This window comes from Manduca sexta, chromosome 6 (assembly GCF_014839805.1).
Source record: "Manduca sexta isolate Smith_Timp_Sample1 chromosome 6, JHU_Msex_v1.0, whole genome shotgun sequence".
Lineage (NCBI taxonomy): Eukaryota > Metazoa > Arthropoda > Insecta > Lepidoptera > Sphingidae > Manduca > Manduca sexta.
In genome coordinates, this window is record NC_051120.1 from 11,165,311 (window position 1) to 11,193,241 (window position 27,931).

General features: G+C 35.2%; 1 protein-coding gene across 4 annotated transcripts; it reads left to right on the plus strand.

Annotated features, from left to right (window-relative positions):
* The first annotated feature begins 42 nt into the window (after positions 1-42).
* LOC115444329 (UTP--glucose-1-phosphate uridylyltransferase) lies at positions 43-27,928 on the plus strand. Of its 4 annotated transcripts, XM_030170067.2 has the most exons (7): positions 43-152; positions 677-703; positions 21,790-21,976; positions 23,473-23,705; positions 23,944-24,149; positions 24,560-25,334; positions 25,703-27,928. In XM_030170067.2, exons 1-7 carry the CDS (start codon positions 123-125, stop codon positions 25,808-25,810), a joined length of 1,566 nt encoding a protein of 521 aa, XP_030025927.1. In that variant the 5' UTR covers positions 43-122; the 3' UTR covers positions 25,811-27,928. The 4 variants fall into 4 exon arrangements, with proteins under 4 accessions (XP_030025927.1, XP_030025929.1, XP_030025930.1 ...); XM_030170069.2 differs by lacking the exon at positions 677-703 and having other exon boundaries at positions 57-152; XM_030170070.2 differs by lacking the exons at positions 43-152; positions 677-703 and adding an exon at positions 5,713-5,861.
* The last annotated feature ends 3 nt before the right edge of the window (positions 27,929-27,931 follow it).

A 27,931-nucleotide genomic window follows, 5' to 3' on the forward strand; every position in this document is an offset into this window, starting at 1 on the left:
TATAAAATTAAACGTAACCTCTAATTTCATTTTGACAATCATATGTTTGCGAATTGTCAAATCCGGCGTTGTGGTGTGTAGTGATAAACTGTAATTATCGCCGTTTATTATATAAAGACATAATGTCTGACGCTCGAGACGCAGATAAGAAGGTAATAAGAACGTTTATCTATAATACCAACGTAGTTTCTGTGTGTTATCTTTATAATAACAATAGTTTACATGTATTTATTTATTGCGACCTTGGCGCCGCTTAGAGGTCGGATGTGGGTCGTTAAATAGTTTTTGATCAAAATACTGGCATAAAAGAATATTTTCTGTATAAAAAATCTTATTTGCACTTTTTTAACAAAATTATATAATTACTTACCTGTTTTAATATTCAACACTTTATACAAAAGATCCTAACGGCTAACATATCTAATATATAATAATTAATATACGTTTCGATTGTTTTTTTTTATTAAGTACTTGGCATTCGTTACCAGTCAGTTTCAAATGATGAGAATTCTAAATTTGAAATTATTATCATTTAAGTTTCTTTAAAGGAGGGTAGAACTAATATATTTCTTAAATTATAATGCAAATTGCACAGTCACTTATTGTCAGCAAGTTTGTGTACGTGGTGCTAGTTTGAAGTCAGCTATTTATAATGCTTCCAAATTACATATTGCAGGCTGATGATACAAGGCTGAAGCCAGCGGTAAGCTTCTCTATAAACTGTAACATTCTTGTAGATAATTGTACTAATATTGCATGTCCATGTATTTAAGGTATGTTAATTTACTTCTTTTATATTAGGGTTATTGTTTATGGTAAAAGAATTATTGGAAATAGATTATTTTTGTTTCACAATTTTTACTTGTGAATTTATCAGTCACAACATTTCTACATTAAAATATTTTGTTGGGTTGTTTGAGATGATGTAAAAAATATACTTATACATAATCTGTTAGTTTTTTAGCTTCAAACATCAGCCTACAGAAATTATATTAAGTTGGTATTCATATATTATGAATAAAATTATGTAAACAATTCTTTGTTTATATTTATCATGTAGAAGTTGGAAATCTTTAACTATCAATGTTAACATCTTTACATATAATTAATAATGTATTAAGTAGATTACAAGTATAATCTCTTGTGTAGTTACCATTTATGTTATTCATGTAGTTGTAATTTATCATAATTTATTAATTTTATTGATCCCTCAGTATAAGATTTAGTGGTAGATCAACATCTTTCTTATTAACAATTTAGTTTTAATATAAGTAGATAATTAACAATATTATTGTCTAGTAGCATGTTTATATTTTGTTATTGATTAATATTTTGTAAATTATTTCATATTTGGTATATAAAATATAATATAAGTCAACAAAATCATTTTCAATTTGTTTTGTGTTCGCATTTGATCCATTCTTGTTTTAATGAAATCAGATTATAACTTAGAATTATTTTGGGAGCTGTCAGTTAAGAACATAAAGTAAGTACAGCAGGTCTACATTAACAAATTACAAAGTAAACCAATTTAAATGTAATATAACATCTGTACAACATCATTGGCTATTAAACTTCAATTACTTGCAATTGGTATTCATTAATTTAATACAAACATGTGTTGCAACAGTTTGTTTTCATGTGGCTCAATGTCTCATACCAAGGGCATAAATTAGATTTTTTCTAGGCTTGGCTAGATTTTAAAACACTGCTACCAGTTTTAAAAAAAAATCATTTTCAATTCATAATACCATAAAAAGATTTTTTTTCATTTTCTCGTTAAATAAACATTTGAGAATAGAATCAAGTGTAGGATTTAGTATCATATAGTAAAGTAGTATAGAAATTATCAATCCATTCACAATCCAGGATGCTTCTGGAATAAACTATTGCTTAGACTATTCAGAGATAAAGGGAGTATCACTTTTAAGTGAAAGAAATTTCAAAATTATAGCTGCAGTTGTAGATTAGCCTGATTAAACATAAAGCCTTTTATCATTATATAAAAGCATATAAATATTTATCATCTATAAAAATCGACATTATGTCAATTTGATAATTATCCAGTGATTCATACGCAAATTAAAAAAACAACTTAAGATGTCTTTTAGTTTTGGTCACCATGCCAGTATGTTATCATTTATTTAGCTGTGAGATTTAGTAATTTTGAACTTATAATCATTACAATAAATACTTCGCAAAATCATCAAAAATGTGTGATTCAATTAGGGAGAATTTTTAATAAAATATGGGTTACATTTTATTTCGGTTTGAGTGAAATCAGTCATTCATTCCCTCATTGCTTAAGTGACTAGTGGCATTATATATGAGCTGTTAACTGAGAGATCCTAGGCTCAAATCCTACATTAGGAAAAAAAATTGGTCATTCTTTACGATTCACTCAGGTCGGGATCACCTGGAGGGTGAACATTGGGCATGCCTTTTTTTCTTTCTAGGCAGACACTGTGTATCATCATCATCATCGTCACTTAAGATCAGTTTTATAATCGTTTGCTTGTCTATACATATATTAAAAGAACAGTTATAAACAGCAATTATTTGAAAGCACATAGGCACTAGAATGAGCCGTTCTTTGTCCTTAGGAAAAAGATCTTGGCGCCCGTTTTTATGGCATTTGTGTGACATTCTAACCAGAACCTGTGGAGCCCTCTGAACATTCGGCGCCTTTTCTAGAACCTGGCAAACCTAGCTACCGCCCACCACACCCACCTCTGAAGCCTGCATTGATAATTGATAATATGTCCTCATCATCATCATTAGCCTATATCTTTGTCCTCTGCTGGACATAGGCCTCCTCTAATATGCGCCATTTTACCCTGTCTTCGGCCTGTCGCATCCAGTTCTTAACAGTGACCTTTCGCAGATCGTCACTCCACCTAGCTGGAGAGCGTCCTCCAATACGTAGGACGTATGCCCAATGAAAAAAAAAATTAGAATAGGATGGTAATTGCAAACTTATTTCATAATATTATTGTGATATTTCGCACCTTTTATAATATCAAGATTAGGTACATTTATATTATGCTATGGTAATGGTTGATGAATAAGGCGATATTTAAAATAAAGATATTAGGTGAAGGGTGAAATTTTCCAAAATGGAACCTGACACAAAATGCAGATACTAATATCTATAAATGGGGTCTGCTAATCGTTCTAATGATAATAAGATTTTACATAAATTATGAAAGGGAAGCCGACAGGAGTCGGATAAATGAACCCTTCGCCTAAGAGATATGGCTCGTACGATTTTTTAAAATTTAAATCTTAGATGTTGAACGTTTTTTCTCTGAGAAGACGAGTATAGAAAAGGAGTTTATGCTAAACAAGGCTTATGGCTTTAAGTGCTCTCGAGGGCGTGTTATCAGACCTATAGTTTCCAAAATTGGCCGAATTTAGAATCCATAAAAAATTTCATAGACTAGTATACCTGCAAATATATCTTGGTGGTACTCTAGTTTGACGACGATTGGTAGCGCCAGTGTGGGAGCCGAATTTTATCGTTATAAGTAGATATTAGGTTACGCTTATGTTCGCGTAAAATCCATGGTAAAATGCTTTTTTGTGTTTGCTGAACCTCGAAATCAAGCAGTTAAGTAAAAGGGTTTATTTAGTATCGCTTAGTTTGGCACAAATTACTTGTCTCAGTCACCCTGACTCTAGAAGTTTAAAGTTAAAATGGTTAAACATTTTATTTTTCGTAATGGCATAAATGATAAGTTTTCGTATATCTTGTCTTTATTTTTTTGTATACACGAAAAAATAAGCACTGTTATACAGTTACAAAGTAATGTAGAAAGGGATGAAGACTATGAATTGGATTATATTCAGCCTGTGTATATTCCGTTTTGATGCAGGCTGGCCTAATTATGTTGACTGGCGAGGGTATCGCTCGCTAATACAATTTGGACCCTAATCTACTTATTATCAGGTATAGTGGCGGCACTTTGCTGATCCCTACACGCACATTTTAATTTCCCCATTTTGATATTTCCTTTTTTTTACTAGGTCAATTTTTACTTCAATCTAAATGAAATGAAATTATTTATTTGAATCCGTAAAATGTTATGTACATTATTTAGATTCCGTCAATGTTAACTCTACCACCAGTTCGGAAAGCAATTTTCACCAGAGAAGAACGGGCAAGAATCTTTGGTGTTGCTGTTTTCAAAATCAGTTTAAGGTAAAGACTACATACTACTACAAAAAAAAAATACAATTGGTTTATTATTGTTGTTTATAGCAGTTCATTTATATGCTCGTAAAATAAGGAATAAATTAATTTAAATTTTCATATGACTGCACTAGCCTAGCCTCTGGGTCGAAGATGCGGTTATGTTAAGGTTGCGTAGACACTACTATATAATGCTTGCTGATTAGAATGAGAGACATACACCAATTTATATCAAATAAAAATAATTATAATCAGACACGATAATATTAATTGTCAATATCTAATAGTGACAAGTTTAGTATTCATTCAAGTAGCTGTTTAATAAGGTAGATAAAGATTATTATCAGTCAATAATTGTCATAGATTGTGAAAATTTTAAACCCTTTAGGGATGAGACATGAATGTAAGATTACTTCTCTTGCCAGAATTTTCCAAAAAAAGAAAAAGAGATTTTTTGTACTACATTTTATTATAAAAAAAACTCTTCAGTCAAAATTGTGGAGATGTAAAACCTGAGATTTAATGTACGGAAAAAGTAATAGCTCCTCTATTTTATTTTTATTTTATTCAATCAGGCACATCAACAATACAAACACAAATATGGATGGAAACGTGGCAATATACAATTAACTTATGTTTACATTTATGACAGATGTACACAGCATTTTCGCGTTTCCTGATCATCCAGTGTGGATCTGGACTCAAACAGTCTGACATAATTGTGACGACTGGTGAGGGATACCTATTTATCTGGACTATCTGGACCCTATTCCATTTATTAGGTGCAGTGGAGTAAATTGGCGTGTCTGAATACAAAAATTTGCATGCTGTGGTTTCCTATAATTGAAGAGGCACGTCAAATTGTTAATTGTAGGTACAAATACTACGATATTGTATTTATTATATGCCGTGTATCCTTTGTTGGAGGTCCTTAAATAAATAAATAAAAATTCCTGAGCGAGCTCTTCGTTCATAAGTGACTATAAAGTAAAATTATCTACTCAGTTAGTGACGGATATACGAATATCCGGTCGAAAGAGAACGAAATCTGACATCAGAACACCCAGCTTCCTGTATGAGCCGTGAAGATGATTCTAAAAGCATTTGTAGCTGGGGTCAGCGCCAATTTTAAATTACATCAGTAATTGGACAACAACGGAGGGCAAATTTCAATATCCTTTAGACTTGTTGGGTCAGACTGCACAATAGGCTCGCGGTTTCTTTGTCGATAAATAAATATATATATATTTATTTATATTCAATCAATCAAGAGATTTGAGAAGTTTTTTTCCCGTAACTGTAAATAATACGATAGATATCACACAGGATCCATTACACTTGGGTATTTGGGTAATATTAATTTATAGGTACCACATGGACCGCTCCATTTGCGTCCATTTTACGAATAACATTAAATGAGAAAGTGTAATTAAAACATCTAAACGTAACTATTAATTGGTTCAAAGACCATCGTAACGATAAGCTATCAGCTCTAACTATATTTATTGTTGCCGTTATGTTGTGGCTTCAGTAGTCGGCCATTACAGCTTCTGGCCGGAGTGCGCATTCCCGCCATAACGTAGTTTGAATAAAGAACGTCGCGTGTGTTTTTATTTATTAGGACTGAGTTTTTTAATATTTTTTTTTGATTATGGATTTACTGAGCAAGGTAGGGATTCAATTATTTTTATTAACTTTTTTATATCAATATTTTTTTTCTTGAATGAATGATGGGTCAAGGGTCATCGGGTTCATAAGATAAATAAAATGTGTACCTAATTATAAATGGTAGATTGTATATAATATTATAATTATATCTACTATATGAACATGCCTTTAAATTAATTATATTTGTGTAATGGCAAGAAATATAATTCACACCCATAAAATAATTTAAATATGTGCCTCTTTTGTGTGTTATCGTAAAAATCGGTGACAAATATAAAGTATATTTTTACAATAAAACTATATTGTTGCAGTTTTAAATGCATGGTAGATAATTAATATTCTGTGGTAATTACAGCAAGAATATAGTTAATCAGCATCTAAGAACGATGAAAGTTCACATAGTAAACTATATGACATATAAGACAATTTTGTTAAACTTAAAATAACCATGTATGTTTGATACATTGAATAACATTTATTAGGTACTAACCTAATATTCTAAAGTATGAAAATATTATTATATTTAAAAAGAGGTTCGTTATGTTCCTGTAGACAAACTGCATAAGAAGTCTTGGGCATTGTATTCGTATATACATATATACTTAAATTAATTGTAAATAATTATATAAATAAAAATCAAATAAGATATTATATTATAAAAAAGGGTTATATTTTTTTACTTATCAAAAACATTTTGATTAAGGTTACCTTATTACCCGCGAAATCCAACTTTTTTTTTTTAACATTGCACTTGACCTATGACATAATATTATTGAAATTGGGGTGATATCACATCAGAAAATCTATCTAAAGTTGCATACGGTGTTAAGACCGGTGAGTGAGATTGTCCCTACCCAATCACAGTCTATACCTTACCCGATTCCTATTTATTAATATCTTATTCTAAGATAATAAAAGGACTTAAGGCGATACCTCAAGGTCCATTTTCATACATTTTGTTTCACCTTTAATCTGGGTAACTAAACAAGTATTGGCAAGTAAAGAATTTAAATTCACGTCTAGTTAGTGATTAGTTCTCGCAGTTGAAAGAAAAACGTAAAAATAATTAATAATCATGGATATTTCTGCCTTTAAAATTTCGTCATATTAAATTTTAAAGGCCGAAATATCCATGATTATTAATTATTTTTACGTTTTTCTTTCAACTGCGAGAACTAATCACTAACTAGACGTGAATTTAAATTCTTTACTTGCCAATACTTGTTTAGTTACCCAGATTAAAGGTGAAACAAAATGTATGAAAATGGACCTTGAGGTATCGCCTTAAAAAGACGTTAAATCTACGCAATATATTAGCAATACAGTATACGCAATATATTAGTAAATAAATACTGGCCACCATAAATACCTTCGACAGTAAAATATGTTTTTTTAAACAGTGCGTCGAAGATTTTCCGTGCAAACGACATAATATAACAGTCATTGTAAATGTAACATGCAGATGTGGAGCCATTCAATAAAAGAAACAATTAAATAACATTTGCTGACGTAATAATACTTTAGTTTCCTTAGTTTGTTTCCAACAAAGTATGGAATTTACTCGTGGCAACATTATATTCAATGGTTTGTGATCTTTCCTTTGACTGGAAGAGAGTGGTGTTTAAGGTAATAAATGTTGTTTATTAGTACCTATTGTCTAAAGTGAATTCTATAAAATTTTCTCTATAATTTTCATCTTAGCACGACAAATTGACCACAACATTTAATATTTGATGTTCCTCTCAACGTTATCATTACCAATGCATACAATTATTTCGTCTATTAGCCGGCGCCATTTTTAGTCACATAGTTTTGGGTTTGCACACAAGTATGAAAAATATCTCGGCTGTGCGATCTAAACTACCTTAGCTTTGATTTTGGTTAAAAACCGGCATGAAACTCACGTTCTTATCCCCGTATGTTTAAGCAGAGACCAGTGCACAAATATTTCGTCGAAATTATAATAGTAAGATGTCTGCTTTTTAATTCACAATACTCGTTATTCAGAAAATATATGTGACGATTAAAGGGAACAGCATGTCGTCCTAAACTTGCTTTGGTTTATTGGCGAGTCGTAGTTCTTGCTGTTGACTAGACTAAACTCAACTTGCAAACAGCAGTGCAGTAGTATAGTCTGACGTCTCCGGGTAAAAAATAAATTATGCCGAATACTGCCGGCCTAAATTAATGCAAGATCTTAGTAGCCATCTTCGAGTGAATGACTCTGAAAGGAGGTCAAACAAATGTTATTCTAATTTTTCCATTCCATCGATTGATATCAATTGGAACTATTTATTAATTTCAGTCTAAGTATAAAATTATCAACGTGTTCGTATGAATCTTATAGATATTGAGTACTTTTATTTGCGAAGTTTCTAAAAGAAGGAAGTTCATGATCTATAAGTTTATAATCGAGATTAAATTTTAATACAACCTGTTGCCGTGTACTACAAAAACATAACAAGTAACTTTATATTAATGAATTCATTATTTAGTGTAAATAGGCATCTTTTATATCAGCTGGTGTTTTTTATAATCTTATTTTTACTGGCTTATAATTAAAGATACTGTGACAAGAATAGGTACGTCGCTAACCCGTGTAGAAGCACCATCATTTCTACTGCACATGATTTTCTTTTTTATTTTTTTTCAATTTATTTAATTTAGGGACATTTACGCACAGTGTGTCAGTCCCATCGTATCGTATCGTACAAACAAATACATTTATAGTTCAGATATGGCTTCGAACAGAGTTCGAGCTTCGATGCCGTTTGGCTGACATAAGATTTCTGGCACATGATTTAAAAACAGTAGCAATACTGACTAATACTGTCATCGCACTGGGCTGGTCCCCTCTACACTACACACTACACTTTGATGTCAACGTCAACTTACAATGTCCTTCAAACTTGTACACAACAGAAATTAACTGCTTGACGGCTGAAATAAACAAAGCCGTACATATAGACTTCGATACTAGATCTCTAGTAATGGCACATCGAAAAAACACCAGCACCCGCCATTTGCGTATTCAATTACCCAGTAATGGACACTTAGCCGCTTGTCTCGTATGATGTTACGTAACTAGTAACTGCGCAACTCATTGATCACAATTTAACCTTGCAATGATCTTTGACGTTCGTATGTATTTTATTCGCTTTCTGAGCCTCTCAAAGTTGGACATGTCCCTCTTGAATATGTTTGTCGTATTGAGATGTAGAAGCATATCTTTCATGACTTTCTTGAATATAATATCAGTCCTGTATTATATACCATCCCACTGCTGGGTCTCCTCTTCTACTGAGAGGGATTAGGCCTTATTCCACCACGCTGGTCTAGCGCGGATTGGTAGACTTCACACACACTCAAAATTCCTATAGAGAACTTCTAAGTTACGCAGGTTTCGTCACGATCTTTTCCTTCATCGTTAAAGCAAGCGATAATTCACAAAGAATACACACATATTTTTTTAGAAAAGTCAGAGGTGTGTGCCCTTGGGATTTGAACCTACGGACATTCGTCTCGGCAGTCCGTTCCACAACCAACTAGGCTATCGCCGCTTGGGGTGTAAGGGTGTGATATTTTAGTCCGAACAGCCAAATGAAAGCCTTGCTCTGTGGGCGCCACTTCGCTTTTTTTTTAAAGTTAACGATGTCAGTACAAGAAATTAGTTCCATATTTTACCTCAACATCACGAAGATTTTTATTTTTCTTGTCAGATTATAAACGAGCCAAGTAGAGTTGATAAGTATTTTTAACCCCCACGCCACAAACATGCCCCAAGACTCATAGATACATAGCGCCATACAGAAACAGTAATTAGGAAAGGCTTATAAAATTTAGAGTGGATAGGCGAGGTTAAGTCTCTTCCCCATAGACGTTGCATTGGGGTTTTTTCAAATATGTAAAGATTATAATCTGCCGAGTCACTAGCTAAGTGTGACCTGCTACTATTTGAGTCATTATAGTAATTTATCAACCGCCTTCTCACGGAATGACTTGCATGTATTGTTTTTACGTATGACAAGCCCTTGAAGAGATAATTATCATATTGACAGCACAACGTCATATTAGGGAAAAAGATACAGCTACAAATGCATAAATGATGCAACACTAAAGTTTTGCTTGTAAATCTCTGGAACCGACTTACTGAACTGCCCTTAATATTTAGGGAATATAAAGTATCTACAATACTTTAAGTATCCAAAACGTTAAACTATAATATTTCATAACTCATTTGAATGACAGTTTTTTTTGTTAATTCATTGAACGATAAGTCTTCATTATTATTCTCGTTGTTGTGAACCTGATAAGCGATCGTTCATAACAAGCCCCCGGGAGATATTTCATAATGCCTACTGTGGTTGCTATCCAGTATCAAAAAAAATTTAGTACCCACCCACAAGCAACTTATTATCAAAGAACGTGCCCCCTTTTTGCACGTAATGTGCTAATCATTGATTACTTGTAGGTTTTCTGTGATAAGTACTAAAATCTAAAATGTCGAGATATACAATCTATTGTGTGGAGAGAGAATCTGCAAGTCATTGACAAAACAAAGATATAAGTGTGAGAGACGATGCTTTATGCAGCTGAACCAAATAATTATCACTTCCTAAAGCCAATATTTGATATTTACTTTCCAACACTGTGCCTATTCTTAGCCTGATGTGGTTTCCACGTCGAGGTGTTCGGAAAACTGGTAATTTATTTTCATTTGTGGATATTTGGTTTCCGTGACTATAAGGGAATACACAGTTGCAGCCTTCGCAGCGTAGTGCTATGAATGTTATAGGAACACTGAGAGGGGTCTACCCAAGCTTGCCATCATCAACTTCAGTTGCAACTGAGAAATTGGAATGGGTTTTTACTGTAGGTCTACAATATCTGCTATTTGTATAATTTGTTCTTCTTTCCTTCAGCTTTCCAATTCTTCTTTAAAGTTGTTGCAAGGTTTAATCCTATATCACCCCTAGGATCCAATTACATGTGGTCTACAATGACTGTAATCTCTATATTTTTTCTTCTTTCCTTAATTTTTCCCTATTATTCTTTAAAGTTGTTGTTCTAGATCATCTCCGGTGTAATTCCAGTGACGTATCGTACTAGCACTGCATGAATGAACTAGTTTGTTGCACCTTCCTGTCCTACAATTGAACCATTTTGTTTCAACTTCCTTCCAGCTTCCAGTAAATCAGTATTGCGTATAGGTTTCCACCTGTGATTCACGCGTCATTGAGGAAACGCCTGTATTTTTTTAACATATTGCTTTACATCTACTCCAAAGGCATTCCGCGGGGCATTCCAGTGAGGCATTGTTTACTGGAATCTAAAGAGTGTTCTTCCCTTTTAGTTTACTGGTGTTTTTTGATACGTGCACGACAAAGTGGCTCCACTGCACCTGATGGTAAGCGAAATGGGCTTCAACAGAATGTCTACTGACAAGAGATGAGTACCCCTCGGCAGTCAACATAATTATGCCGGCATGTTGGAACCGAATATACATTGGCTGATCCTGGAACGCGCGGTGATATAAAATTTATACTACAACCAGTATGATGATTATTACCTGGAGTAACATCAACGTAATGATAATGATGATGATGTTGATGTTAATACAGAACATGATCCATCCGTATGCTAAGTTTCATCAAAATCCGTTCAGCATTTACTTCTAACATACAAACATTCAGTTTCACAAGCACTCGCATTTATAATGTAAGATGTAAGTTAAAATTTCATATTGCACCCCTATTGCGTCTTTGCTTTTTTATAAAGGACAATTTCCAGCATCGCAAATTGTGATTCAAATCAAAAACTTTACAAATTTTCTTATAACTTGCCGTTTATAATTGTCAAAAACTTCAATAGTTAAACTTACTGGTGGTAAGTCTCTCATACGTGAGAGTCCGCCTGGGTAGGTACCTGGGTAGGTAGGTAGGTGTAGTCACTGTTGTGTTCCGGTAAGAAGGACATTGTAGCCAGTGTCATTACTGGGGCCTTGTTAGTGAATAAGGCCCCAGTAATAATAATATAATCCCGCACGTTATTTTGACAGTGTGTAACAAGCACGTAACACAACGCATCATGTTTAGGACTATAGAAATTTGGCTTACAGAATACCATTCCACGCACATTTCTCGAAGATAACATGACACGGCCGCGTTACGCGTTTACACTATCATACAGAATAAGGGCCTTGGACATAATAATATTTAACATCTCATGTCTCAGGATGGCGAGCGCAGTGGAATACCAAACAATACTTTATAATTCAATGCGTTGGATGGTGTTTCTACTGTTTATGGGCGGTCGTATCGCTTACCATCAAGCGAACGACAAGCTCGTCTCGTCATTCCAAGCAATAAAAAAAAACCCGAGGATCGGACTGAGGTCCTGTGGCACAATCTGTAAGCCTGCACCGAATTGTTAAACAATAACTTGTTATTCGATATAACGGAGGGCCTTTAGCCGTGTAATAGACAGCGGTTTTCAATTATACCGTAGCGAATGTTCAATCGTTGTGCAAATTGGCGCGGCGAATTGTGTTTACACAGATCTGTAATGTTTCATAATGCAGTTTTATTGACAATGCAGGTGGTTATCGTCTTTCTTTGATGAAATTTGTAAAGGTGTAGAGTATTTCTATATAGACTATTTTTATATTGCGTTACTAAATTAAGCATATTCGTCTTTACCTCTGCTAATATTGTGCCAAAAATCTCGATTCTAGTTTTCTGATATTTTGATAATTTTCTAGTTTAGTGCAAATATGGTATGTGTATAAGTGTAATTTTGAATGAAAGTATGATGTTGCCGTTCCGACATATTCACACTATACGATATAAAATAAAAATTACTTTTTATTTATGTTTATTTATTTCGATACTTACACTTTTTTATTTTTAGCCAAATAGTGACTGCAATATCCATGAAAAGTTGATGCGTCGACCCCCACTAGTATAGAGTAAAGGCTAGAAGTAATTAATGTGTGAGGTTATTTGGAATGAATTTTTAATTTCAACATTAAATACTATACTGTGATGTATGCAAAATTCTTCAAAGAAAACAAAAGAAAGTATAAGTATATGTATTTCAATTAAAAGCGTTAAATTAATTAATTGGCGATAACATATTTAAATTAATGATGTTTTGGCATTTCATTAATATTTGAGTACACATAATATTATGTACATAGTAGCATACATTAAATGTCATTCATAAAGTTGCGACGTTTTACTTTATACTTAGTCTTAGCATATAACTATTAAAGAAAATGTTATTGTAAAGAATTAATTTTATGCAATAATTAGTTTTATTTACATCTGGATGATAGCTGGAGAGCCACAGACCTGATGGTATATTTTTTATACGGGGAAGACATCATGGTTCCACTGCACCTTATGATGAGCGGCATGGGGTCCAGTGTCCAGATACAGCGTCAATTAGATGATTATACCTCGCCAGTCAACACTATTACGTTCGCCTGTTTAAACGGATGTACAGAGGCCGATCCCGAATGACCACATCACGATCGCCTTTAAACAGTAATATCCAGCCAAACTTTGATTTTTTCTTGTTTTGAATGATGAGACGAGCTTGCCGTTTGCCTGATGGTAAGCGATACGACCGCCCATAAACAGTAGAAACATCATCCAAGACCTTGAATTACAAAGTTCTTTTTGGTGTTCCACTGCGCCCCACACTAACCCCTTCTTCATGATACATTAGATGTTAAATTTCATTATGGTCAGTTATTACATTGCTTTCCAATTTTATTTTTAATTTTTATACTGTATCCTGTGGTTGCAATCCAGCCAGGTACAAAATATATCCGGTATAATGGTCAGCGAACAACTTTGATTGTGGGCACACTATCGGCTGTTGGTGGGTTCAACTGTTTGCCGGCTATAACTGCGTCCCTTTAGCAGATTAATTATAATTATCATTGATTAAAAGTACAGAACGTATTCAGGCACAATTGCTCCGTGATTGGAATCGTAAATCGTTGTTGTTTTGGTGACCATGACCTTGCCGTAATTGCTTCATACATTATTTACAGTAACTGTATAAAGCCCTCGTCTTCTTACTAACTTTTTTGTGTAGTTTTGTCCGTTATTATATTTCTGAACATAAGTATGTGTCTAGGTAACATTTTTGTTTATGAAAAATGTGTTTTAAATATTTAATCATTTTGAAAAGTTCCTATACAACAGAAGATACAACTACATATTTATGAATTACTAGCTTTTGCCCGCGGCTCCGCCCGCGTTATAAAGTTTTTCAGGCTAAAGTTTTCAGTTATAGCGTGATGATATATAGCCTATAGCACTCCACGAACAAAGGGCTATCCAAATCAAAAAGAATTTTTCAGTTTGGACCGGTAGTTCCTGAGATAAGCGCGTTCAAACAAACAAACTCTTCAGCTTTATATAATAGTATAGAAGTATAGATGATATCACCATGGATAATATGTTGATTGGCATATGGCGACGCATTGCGAAAACTGCAGTTCATCAATCGGCCCAACCATGACTACGACCACTCTGTCGAGAGTGTAGGCCTATGAAGAAGGTTGATTAAAGTTTTATTCAATATAATAAAACCTGCAACGAAATCGGTTCAGCTGTTACTGCACAAACAAATTAACATTGGTTTATTAATATTATACATTACTGCGCAACAAACAGATGACTCGTAAACGCACGTGTAGCAGTGTTTTCTGACGTAGTATGACGCAGCGTCAGTCAGAAGTCCTAACTGCGTCTATTAGGTTGGCAGTTGTTTGTAACAGTCACTAATATGGCATTTGTGCTATTCGAAATTTAAAAATTAGTTCTTAGTTTAAATTCGACGTAATTTGAGGAAACGTTAGGCATTATTTTGTAAATATATTTTTTTAAATATTTTGGTTTAATACAGCGGGCATTGTGACCTGTTGATTTTATGAAAATAATATCAGTAATTTAAACGAATAAATATAGTTTGTTAGTTAGAATGTAAAGTTTCGGAGATCGTATCATGGACGATAGCATTTGGCGTTACACGTCGGTGTGACTGTCTCAGAGGCGCCGGCCCATAATTGCGTTATCAATAGAAACATTTAGTGTGTGTGCGCGTGGCTTGATAAACACACGTTATCACAGCTCGAAGGAAATTAAAAAAAAACGCGTTTTAAGATGGCCACAGAAGGAGAAATGATAAGATCTTGGGTACGTTATTTTGGATTTTCTTTTTGTATTAAGGTTGAGGGTAATAGTGTCCGAAGAGGTTTAATTCTATGTTGAATGTTGATGGACTCCTTATTTCGCACTTAGACCGTAGCAAGTCGGACCATTGTGCGTAGTCCCTCTTAGGGTAATTTGAAAAAAATATTCTTAGTGTAATGAAATGTGCTAAGTCAAGTTTTTAATTCATCGTTCTAGTGTGCATTACGTATTTGTCACTGATATGTTGTTTATTAGAAGATAGGCGGTTCGTTCATACAAGATAAAGCTAGGTTTTTGATGTATTTGTTAATAACAAAATAGTTTTTTTTAAAACTAGTATTAACAAATCACCATCGTTTTCAGAAATGTGAATCCCTTCTAACCGAATTTCGGTCATGACGGCCGATCTAAGCGGGGATCAGCCAGGTACACCGGAGATATTATAGTGCACTAATGTGTGTGCAATACACAGGTGCACTTTCTGTTACTTTACTCTCATAATCCGGTGAGACGGCGATCCGACTTCACCAAAAAGAGATTAGACGCAGGACCAACTTTACGTGCTTTCCTAGGCACGGGTTTCACACCGCCAACTTCTTACTCCGAGCTGCAAGAGTAATTTTTAAGATAGAAAAACCCAGTCACAATTATTTTTGGCCTGGCCCGGGATTCGAACCCAGGACTTGAGCGCCGTAGTCATGTCCGTACCGCGTACTTATTATAACAAACATCACTACCTCACCGAACCACCTCAGAACCAAACATAGAAGTGAAGTGCGTTTCTACTAGGACAAGCTAGTTGTGAGGTGGGACTCCATAATAGAGTTTAAAAAAATACCAATAAATAAAATGAAAATATTTGAATTAATGTTTACAAATAATAAACGAGAACGGTAATACAACTAAATCTCACGTACTGCCATTCATAACTATGAATAATTGTCGCGACGTTACTATCATTATCATACTCGAACGAATGAATAATATTATCAAAACTTTTTTTTTTTATTATTAACAGTACAATTAATTCATAAATTTTTGGTCCCACAAATTGTTCTAAGTAACCATTTTTTTGTTCCAAAACGGCTACAAAATTATGATGTTTACTGTCCAGCACGGGTCCCTCTACTGCTGAGAGGGTTAAGGCCTTAATCCATGAGGCCTAGTGCGTATTGGCAGACTTCACATACCCTTAAATAGATAATTTCTAAGGTATGTGCTGATTTCCTCACGATGTTTTCCTGTACTGTTAATACATAACAATTGCAGGTGTATAAGGGATAATGTTTTGTCTTTCTAAGACGAGTGACGTTTAATGTAAGAGGAAACGAAACAAACACTGTTAGCTATGGCAGGCGTACACACTACACAACCTTTACTAGTAAGGTGGTCAATGTCAATGCTCAATAAGTGTGGCATTATTTGGCTAACACTTCAAAGACTGCAGTCTGCAATTCGATTTCCGCGTTATGTCTCCAACAATAAAGAAACCATTTTTAGATATTTCTGGATGCTTATATCAGTGAACTGCGGGTGCATTGGTGCCTCTGTCTACTCCTTCGGGGATAAAAAGCGTGAATGAGACAGGGTAAAACGCGCAGCATTTGTCTGAGATAGGCATTTTTATTAAATGATGTCTATTAGTCTTCATCTTGAATAATAATAATATCACCCCTGTATTATAATACTTGCCCACTGCTGGGTACGGGCCTCCTCTACTACTGAGAGGGAGGGACTACTTAGTCCACCACGCTGGCCTAGTGCGGATTGGTAGACTTCACACACCTTCGACATTCCTATAGAGAACTTCTCAGATGTGTAGGTTTCCTTACGATGTTTTCCTTCACTGTTAAAGCGAACGATAAATTCACAAAGAATATACACATTATTTTAGAAAAGTCAGAGGTGTGTGTCCTTGGGATTTGAACCTGCGGACATTCGTCTTGGCAGTCCGTTCCACATCCAACTAGGCTATCGCCGCTTTTCTTCGCATCTTGAATAAAAATACTTATTATTAATTTACAAATTTGACAACATTTAATTTTGTGTAATTTTAAGCTGCTATACATATACAGGGTCATTTTGTAACCCTAGACTTAAATTTAACTGCGAGAAAGTCATCTTGAAAGAAGCAGTTTACTATAAGTTACTTTAACCTAAGGTCAAAAACAAAAAAGTAAAATTTTCAAACAAAATAAATATTCAAATAGTCATTTTATTTTTACACACCCTTTTGCCACTACTACTATACTAGAATTCGTCGGAACGGCAACATCGCACACAGTCATTGATAATATTATGCTCACGCACACGAACGAGTGATGCACACTCGGAGCGCAAGGGTAGTTCGTCGCACCGCGCCGCGCCGCAACCGAACAGCTGATGTCGGCGTTTTAACTACCTAGGATTTTGTGTCGTGCCACATCACTCAATCAACAATTAGACCAGCAGCGACGACGCTACGCCGACGTTACAAAAAGACACATACCTAAACATCATTATCATCATCAGCCACATAAAGTCCACTGTTGAACATAGGCCTCTCCTAAAGGTTTCCAGACGGACCTGTCGAAAGCTGCCTGCATCCAATGTGTTCCCGCGACGTTTATCAGAGTCATCTGTCCACCTTGCAGGTGGACATCCAACGCCAACATAAACATCACGCACTAATCATCACATTTCATTAGAACCATATTTTCTATGCTCAAACTATCATCAGCAAATGACACTAATCAAACAACCACAACTGCATAAGTTAGGTACACATAACACATGATTTCCGTAATTTTAAAGTGGTTTCATTCTTTTAAATCAAAACACACACATTCTAATGTAGGTAGTTCATCCATTTTAGTAGATAAATAGGTATAATAAATACGTTCAACGGTTAGATTTATAACACTCATAACAATAAAATATCATTCTGCAAGTCTGGCAATTCACACGAACAATTAATAATGAAGTTACAATCTTGATAATAATTAGGTAATGTGATAGTTTGAGGTAAAAATGTCGAGCGACGGGATACGTCACGGCGCGGCGCGGCGTCCCAATAGGTAGGTATCTAAACATGTTTTCAAAAAAGTAAATGCGTTTACCAATACCTAATGATGTTTAGTAGATTGCTTGTTCCTTTAAAAGTTGTTTCATACTTCAAAGTATTTTTAATACAGTTAATTTGTGACTACCTCGGTGCCGCAGTTGTATTATAGTACGGATGCTTTGCTAAGGTCACGGGATCGAATCCCGGATCGGACAAAATGATATTGGATTTTTCCATTCAGTACCTATCGCAAATTCATAAATCCACATTAAAATCGTAATGACAGCCTCCGACAGAAACATAATCAATAGATTGTGATTAGTTCAGTTTCGCGTACGCGTCAACGATGCAACTTCGCGATCGTAAAATATTCAAAATGACAAAAAATATTTTTAAAAATAAACTCTATTTTGTACACGTTAAGGTCGCATTTAGGGGACTATTTTAAATTTCTTTGTGCCTGACCGACCAACACGCGACACACGAGTTTAGCGAATTCCACAAAGTAGCGGCAAGGATCTGGAGTTGCCTGATGTCCCGATTTGCGCGGGATGTCCCGATTTTCAGAATTCTGGGGACGTGACCCGTTTTGCACCAATAAAATTATTAAAACCATTAAGTATTATGAAAAAATAAACTACGCATTCATCACTGTGTTGAGTGCGACAATGCAATCAAAATAGCACGTATCATCTCACTAGCGCTGAAGGTACAGTTTTGTTTTATTCTCTTGCTTAGAGATGCGACTACCCGGCGATCTGTGCTTTGATGTTAAAACAGACATCCAAATTAAAACACAACTTTAGCATGACTTGGCAGTGATATTTTTTGTAAAACGCAATACATAAAACTTAAATTAAAAAAAATACTTGCTTTTTTTTATGTCCCGATCTACAACACTAAATCTCGATTTGTTTTACCTTCTTGATTTTAAACAAATTGATCCTGGCAACACTAGTCTGGAGGTACACGATATTTGACGAGCCAGAGTTTTACAACTAACACGTGCCCTCGCAGTGTTACCAAACTTTTTATTATTACCTTATTGTGCAATATCTTGTTTATTTTATACCCTGTATGCCTATTGAAAATGAATGATTGAATCCAAAATCTCTATTATACTTTATTACTTAAAATAATGTTTCAAAAATACTAAAATATTGCTGTGTATTATTTTAATTAGGTACACTTTTCATTAATCATTTCATCATAAATCATTACTTATTTTATTGTGTAATACAATTGTGTGTTAAATCTGTTAGAACATCATGTAATAAAAAAAAATCTAATATCAGAATTTTTGAAATGCTGTGTCGTTTTAGCAAGCTTTTTGGTAAAAATGTTTATACTGACAACACTGCGAGTTTAGGCGAGAAAGAGTACGACTATTGTATTGAATAATCGCGCGCTCTTCGGACTCGGTCAAAGACTCGGACGCGTTGCCATAGTGTCTATCTAGCAAAGAAATGGTACAGAAAGCATAATATGACGTTCGGTAATGTCTGCGTAGTCTTCTTTTAGATATTATGACAAACCGAAATATTAATGTTGGAATTAAAATAAATGTCGGAATATCATGTAGAATCTACAAAAGATACGATACCAATAGATTTAAATCTTGTAACTTTAATAATTATGTAGGTAATTTTTTTGGTAAGAAAACTATTTTATTAACGAAAATAACGTTTATAATTGACGAAATATTTTTTGTAGTAATTAATTATTGACTCAATGAACTGCTGCACCCAAGTCAGTGAACGTATTGGGAGTTCATTTGTGAGCTGACCTTCTGAACCCTATAGGTTCGGTAATAATATCATCAGCTGTGACGTAGTTCATTCACTTCAGTTAAGCGCGCTAAGAGACAGCGTGATCAAAAAACCATAAATCTAAAATCGGGATTATTGACGTAAATATTCGTTACTTATGAATAATATTTTGCACGGTGTTACCAGAGGTCACCACGAACCTGTGGTTTCATTTAGTAACGCAATGTCGAAATGACCCTGTATATTTGTGAATACATTATTTGAATTTTAATAGGCATTTTTCTAAATAATTATTTAGACACCTTAAACCCCCTTTTACCAATTATAAATAATAACCATATTCACTACACTATCTGTAAAACTCCCTTCTCGATTTTTATTACCCCGTACCCATTTTCGGTATAAACTGAATATGTCTATCCAGGATTTGGTTTATCTCAATACAGTTTCCTCGTAAATAATGTATTATTATCATGTACAACAGGGATGGCGAACTATTGGCACGCGTGCCAGTGGCGGCAAGAGACAATTCAGGCACGCGTATAATATGTCAAAACACTTCAACATAAAACAAGTCGCTAAAAAGGGGCATTCGGATAGATAAAGCCGGCTTTGGATGGCACGTTACTGGCACATTAGAAACAGACTTGTTATCACAGCAATGCTCCATCCTTAGATAAATAACGTCTATGAATAAGGAAGTATAGGTATAGGCATTGGATAAAGTAGATTTTTATTGCGAGAAGGGTCTACGTGCACGGATCAGCTAACAACACCAAGTAAAATATAATACGAGATTTCGTCATCACGTTTGATGTAAACTGCAGTATCTAACCTTGCTTAGTTATCGTGTGTGAGTAACGACCCTGATAGCATATCGTTGGGTTTGCATCGTTTGTTAAGTCAATAGTAAAATTAATAAGATGCCAAATATTTGTAAGCGTTGAAGTCGTTGCTTTTCTATTGTGGAATTTATTTTGCTGGCGATAGGATATATTTTATATCCGCTCGAATAGCGATCACCGTACACAAGGTGTTAAAACCCGCCATAGTGGCCGACGTAACTGTGGCGGTCCGAGATCAGCCTGTCGAGAGGTAATCATCTCTCGGCAGTCGACATTCTATTGGACCCCACTATACTTACCATCAGGTGTAGTGGGGTCACCGTGGCGTGTTATAAAAAAGGATATTGTAAGCAGACATGACGTAAATTTAAGTTCAAAACCTGCAATGGAAACGTTGCTTTGCGCAAGTAGACTGCAAGGCCCAACTTGCATGGTGGAAACGTAAACATACGTGATAGCTGCGAGTGAAATGCGGGTAGATTTAATACATGCATGTGTGACGTCATAGCTCACAAGTACAAAATAGAAACTTGACTTTACAGCAAGTGCAACACAATGACTTCAAAGGAAACTCAAGTAGTGCTTGGGCTAATAATTAATTACTACATTCATTCTTTGCGAATCGTTATATAGGTTTAGTGGTAGCGTGAAACTGATATTCAGGTTCTGTTTAATTTCTTCTTGTTGTATAAAATGCGTACCATTACCACTGCTTCTCACCCACGAGCATGACTGAGGTTATGTTGGTTACACCCGTAGTGCGATTCAACATTAAACCACCCAGAGAGGTGGTCATTGGATGACGGCTGGACCAAGTTACTATATGCACCCTACACCGGTATAGGAACTAAAATTCCGCGGTGGTTATCTTCGGCGCATGAGGGATGGCTGCCGGTACTTGTAGTGAGAAGTGCGCCACCCGTCGCATTTAGGGGGTGAGGGGGGAGACAGAAGCCATTTCCCACCGAGTGATGCACTAGGCGTCAATGATTCTGACATACAGGAGCTTTGACGGGCAGTGTAACAACTAATTGTACGAACTTACAAAAATATTATCTTCTAGATCCGCAGCCACCAGCGGACTCCGTCAGGGTCACGAGACTTCAAAGAGGCGACCAAACGCGATGCCCTTGCTCGCTTGGAGGTGGAACTGGAGAGGCTGCTCACGACAGTCCCAGAGGCCAGGAGGTCCCACGTCGAAAAGGAGTTCCAGGGATTCAAGAATTTGTTCAGCAGATTCTTGGCTGAGCGTGAGTAGTCTTTCAGTACTCTTGGGGATAAGTATGGTAACTATATCCTTCACTTTGGTTAATTTGGATTGAAAAAAATATACCCTTCTCTTTGATTTGCAGTTAATAGTGACTATTAACTGCAAATGTAGAAAATGTGGAAAAAAATGAGTGATGTATAAAATATATATTAACGCAGCTTAGTTGATCAATTACTCAAGTACCAATATAGTTCTGGCACAGAATTTCGAAATAGGAAATACAAACCTATTTATGAGTTTTGAATAAATGTTTAGTTCAGGGTAAAGGGAATAAAATTCATGTGGATTTTAGACGTACAAAAAAAGCTTGTGATGGCATATTATGATGTTTATATTCTGATAGCTGCAAGTTCAAATGAAAAATACGTTACATTTGAATGAGAACAGTGTTCAGTTTTGTTAAAATACCGGATGCGTGTGCGCTATTAATTTGATAAAAATAAACATAATTATCAGTACTTCAATAAAGTGCTGATACATTGGTCTATAAGGTGCCTAGATCAAGAATAAGAGTTACACGAGCAAGTTTTGCTTATTGAATAGTTGGAAACAAGTTTTTATAAGTTTTTATGTCTTTTGTAAGTTAGTGCAAGTGTTCGTTAAATTCTTGGTGTAATTACTAGAGTCTTCTGAACTTTAAACGAATTATTTTGTGGGAGTTTTATAGTGTAAAGGTATTTCTTTTGGATCAAATTCACTATGAGTGTAGGTAAGTGTATAGTTAAACTTAGTACTGGTTGCGCGAAATATAAATATTGGTTCATTGTTACCGTTTAGTTGGAGACATTCGATGTATTACTGAAATTACTTAATAGCTTCCCGATGGTTAGATCCACACGTGCTCATAGACAGTAGATATATATTTTTTTTTTATTATTTACAGTATACGGACATAATTGCATTTATGATAATTTAAAACAATTTATAAGAATTATGTTTTCCGAAATTCAAGAAGTCACTTAATTAAGACATTTTATATTGCAAATAAGATCGATAAAGAAAATACTAAGTAACCAAAGAAACCAGCTCGGGTTGGCATGTAAGGGGAGTTAAAAAGACATGAAGACATAATAACGGGAAGAATGCGTCGCGATCCTCATCGGTGAGGACGAGTAGCATGAAAACACTCCATGGATTTGAACAGCCGATCGCTTCTAAATTTTAAAGTCTTATAATGTCTAATTTGGTCTGGTTTCACTTTAGTCCTAGTCGAAACGCACCAGTGCATTTTATTGAAAAAAAAAAAAATACAATTTCTTTGTCGGCTCTGTCCTTCTCAAGATTCGAGAGGAGTTAAGCAGGATAATGTATCAGGCATAGATTAGATCATTTCAAGCTCTGTATCACCTACTCTGGAGTTTGGAATGTCCACATATTACGCTAAAATTGCTTCTATGATATTGTCATGACGTGTCCCATCGAAATTTCAGTCCAAACCATTAGATTTAAAGTTTAAAATCCAACCAACAATTTCAGAGGGTCCTTCGGTAGCATGGGATAAGATCGAGAAGTTGCCAGAGGGCGCGGTGATCGATTACGCTACTCTCACCACTCCCACCACGGATAAAGTCCACCACATGCTGGATAAACTGGTGGTGGTGAAACTGAACGGTGGGCTGGGAACTTCCATGGGGTGCAAGGGGCCCAAGTCGGTGATACAGGTCAGAAACGAGCTGACGTTCCTCGATCTCACCGTGCAACAGATTGAGGTGAGTCATTTAGTCAGTAACATTAAAACAAAAATCTTATAATTTTTCCAATGATCGGGAACACCATACCGATTCTGTTAATTGATGCTTTATATCAGTAAAGAGGTTACCAATAGACCCCTCTTTCTTTTTCTTTTCATTAACTAGGAAAGAGCTGTTGATCACCGGCAGCATCCATCTGTAGGTGTATAAATATTCCACTTATGTTTAATCGTTGATGTTAAATGTTCAATTTCAGCATCTGAACAAAACGTACAAATGCAACGTGCCGCTAGTGCTCATGAACTCGTTCAACACGGACGAGGACACGCAGAAGGTGATCCGCAAGTACAAGGGTCTGAAGCTGGACATCCACACGTTCAACCAGTCGTGTCACCCGCGCATCAACCGCGAGTCTCTGCTGCCTGTGGCGAGGGACGCGCTTGTACACAACGATATAGACGCGTGAGTATCTATATTCATCCTATGGCTGATCATGAGTGGAATATAAATAAAGACAATTGATTGATGTAAAAAATAATTTGATAAAAAAGAAGTTAGTAGCTATAGGAGTAAGGTACGGCGCTAAGTCCAAAAAGGGGTTCCACAGGACGTAGTAGGGCTCGACGAACTTAAATGCATTTACTTTAATTAAAATATTAAAAAATAAATATGACGCTCGGATAGCTAAGTTCCATAGAACATTTTAGGATACAGAATTATTATCTAGAAGTTCTTATTTTGCATTTAAGACTATTAATACCATAACCAGGAAAACATCTATGCATACCTGATATGTGAATTATATACAAGGCTTTAGGAATAATTTGTCGTTCCTCGATGTTGCTATAAATAAATCTGTTCTTTATCCACAGGTGGTACCCCCCCGGCCACGGCGACTTCTACGAATCCTTCTACAACTCAGGCCTCCTGCAAAAATTCATCAAAGAAGGCCGTTCCTACTGCTTCATTAGCAACATCGACAACCTCGGCGCAACTGTCGATCTGAACATCCTGAACCTCCTCCTCAACCCAGACCAGCAGAAATCACCCTCAGAGTTCGTCATGGAAGTGACTGACAAGACAAGAGCTGATGTTAAAGGTGGAACCCTCATCCAATACGAAGATAAGTTAAGACTGCTCGAAATAGCCCAAGTACCTAAAGAACACGTAGACGACTTCAAATCAGTCAGCCAGTTCAAGTTCTTCAATACGAACAATTTATGGGCGAAGTTGGATGCTATTCAAAGAGTGGTAGAACAAGGGTCCTTAAACATGGAGATCATTGTCAACAACAAGCACCTGTCGGATGGTGTGAACGTCATCCAGCTGGAGACAGCCGTCGGTGCTGCGATGAAGTGCTTCGACTGCGGCATCGGAGTCAATGTGCCAAGAAGCAGATTCTTGCCCGTGAAGAAGACCTCGGATCTTCTGCTAGTGATGTCCAACCTGTACAGTCTATCGCACGGATCGCTAGTGATGTCCCCGCAGCGGATGTTCCCCTCCACTCCGCTGGTGAAGCTCGGTGATAACCACTTCGCGAAGGTCAAGGAGTTCCTCAACAGGTTCGCGACCATACCTGATCTGATCGAGTTGGACCATTTGACGGTGTCTGGTGACGTCACTTTTGGAAGAGGGGTGGCTTTGAAGGTTAGTCAATCTATTTAATGGTTGTAAAGCGGAAGAGGTTAAATAAGACACTTGATGCTAGAATGTGATTGATCGGTGTGAGTGTTGAAGAATGGAACTTGAGGATATTATATTTTAATAATAGCCGATATTTGCGCGATACAAAGAAATCATTCGACGTCATTGTCCCGTTTTGAAGTTGGTAAACATTATTTAATATTGGTGAATATAAAGACTGAGGAGGCACTCGGAAAGTATCTATCTGTCATATTCCTTATAATTTGCTGATATTTTTTTACAAACAAATTGACTAGATACCTCGTAGTAAACTCGACATCAATTATAACTTTGTTCACTTGTGTATTTCATTGAAACGTTTCTATTTCCAGGGAACAGTGATCATAATCGCGAACCACGGCGACCGCATAGACATTCCGTCGGGCGCGGTGTTAGAAAATAAAATTGTCTCTGGTAACCTGCGTATTTTGGATCATTAACATCGCTGTTTGTAACAATATATTTGCAATAATTTGTTGGTTGGTTTATGACTGACTAGCACAGGTATTGGCCAAACCTTTTTGGTGGTGAATGTTGCCGGGTATCCATAAGCAATGTTTGAAATCTTGGCTATAAATATTAAAAAATTATTGATTTCTTGTAACTTTATTTTTTATTAGTAATTCTGTTAAAAAATATTTAAAATTTATTTAATCTGGTTCAAGCGACAGTGTTGGTCAGTCATGGACCAAAAGCGTAGTACATAATACGTATTTAACCTATATACATATAATATAATAATAGAAAAATTAAAAAATAGACAAATGTACGTACAATATTTATAATGGTTAATAGTAAATTATTTATTAAATAACGGGATTATTTAATATGAGGTCTGTGTCCATCAGTGGAGATTTTACTATTTTATTTAATTTTTGTGTATTCTAATTTCTACCCGACTGCGGCAAAGCTAAAGAAGGGTTATGATTTACGCAATATATGTTTAACTATACATTCATAACTCCAAGTATCGCTTTGGAAAGCGTCATTCAATACCATAGAGAATTTCCTGAATATTTTAATGTCAATTGGTTGTTTTACTAATACTGTCAGAAAAGTGTGAGAGAGATAGAACGACTGTGCGGCTAGTGGTTATTCTAGAACTCTGGTCCATATCACAGGTAGAAGCGACTTCGTTGCGCCTTTGTCACTAACAGCGTAAAGAAAGGGAAATTTATCGACCGCATATTCGCTTTGTTTCTTTCTACAGAGTTAAAAAATTGTATAGATTTATCTCAGTCTATTTTCTATGGTCTCAAGAAAGTCTTATCCACATTTACATCACTCGATAGGGAAATATAAGTTATCGATATTGATTGTCGATAATATTAAGATATGAAATAATTAATTTTGTAAAGATAATGTCAAAGGCAACTTGGTAGTTAAGTTATCTATTTATTTTAAAGTTACATCTTAAAGCTATGACTCTTCTATTACCAAAAATTTCTTTGTAATCGGATTTTCTTACCAAAATTGTGGATATCAAAGATTTTATATATTTTAAGGTAATTGTAAGCTTATATAACTGTAGTTAGCGTCAAAAATTTAATTTCATACAAATGTTTGCTTTTAATTATATTTCATGCTTTCTGCTTATCCATTTGATACATTCCCGATTTTAGTAATAGCTGGTATAGTTTGTAGAATTTACATATTTTATTCATAATTATAACGTTAATATTGGATGGGAGTGTTTATATAACTTTTTAGTTTTTATAACCTATAGTAAGCACACGCCATTTTATAAGCACAATGTTAGTAATAATTAATCGCGAAAACATACGTAAATATACATACTACATTTAAAAAAATATTTATGTCATATAAGTTTATAAAATATAGATTTTTTAGATATCACGTGACGAGATTTTTTTTAAAAATCACGTGAATCAATACTAAAATTAGTTATTAATCACAATACTGTATTATTTAAAATGCTCAATTAATTTTACTAATTTGTACTTATGGAAGCCATTAATTATTTTGTATGTATCAGTATCACAGTAAGATTGTGTTGGCAAATATGTATCCGTTTTATTTTAGAGCGCGTTCTGATGACGCGTTTAACGCGCGCTGAAAACCGAATTACATTCGTTATGTCAAATGTTTATGTGAATATTGTTGTAACATCTAAAAAAACTGAATTTATGAACCAACGCATGTTAAACGCTTCTCATCAAAGTAAAGATTGTGATTGGTCGAGAGAATAATGCGTGAGTCACGTGTCATTCCCTCGACCAATCACAACGAAGCGACACGGACTCTCGTGTCGTTTTTGGGACACTTTATGGGACTGAACACAGTCTTAGTAAATTGCAGGTTTTTGGTTTGGTTAACATGTTTTTTTTGTAGTATTTTGTATACTATAACGGAGCACGATATTTTTGACGCTAATTATACAAACGCTTGTAAAAACATAGTTTTATATGATTTTTATATGAATTTATTTTGGTACGATTTATTTGGAGTACAATTAGTGGGTTTCTGTAGACGTAGTCGGTTTATCGAAACGTGTGCCATTCTTGTAATGGATATTGTAATTAAATTGTTATATTGGATGC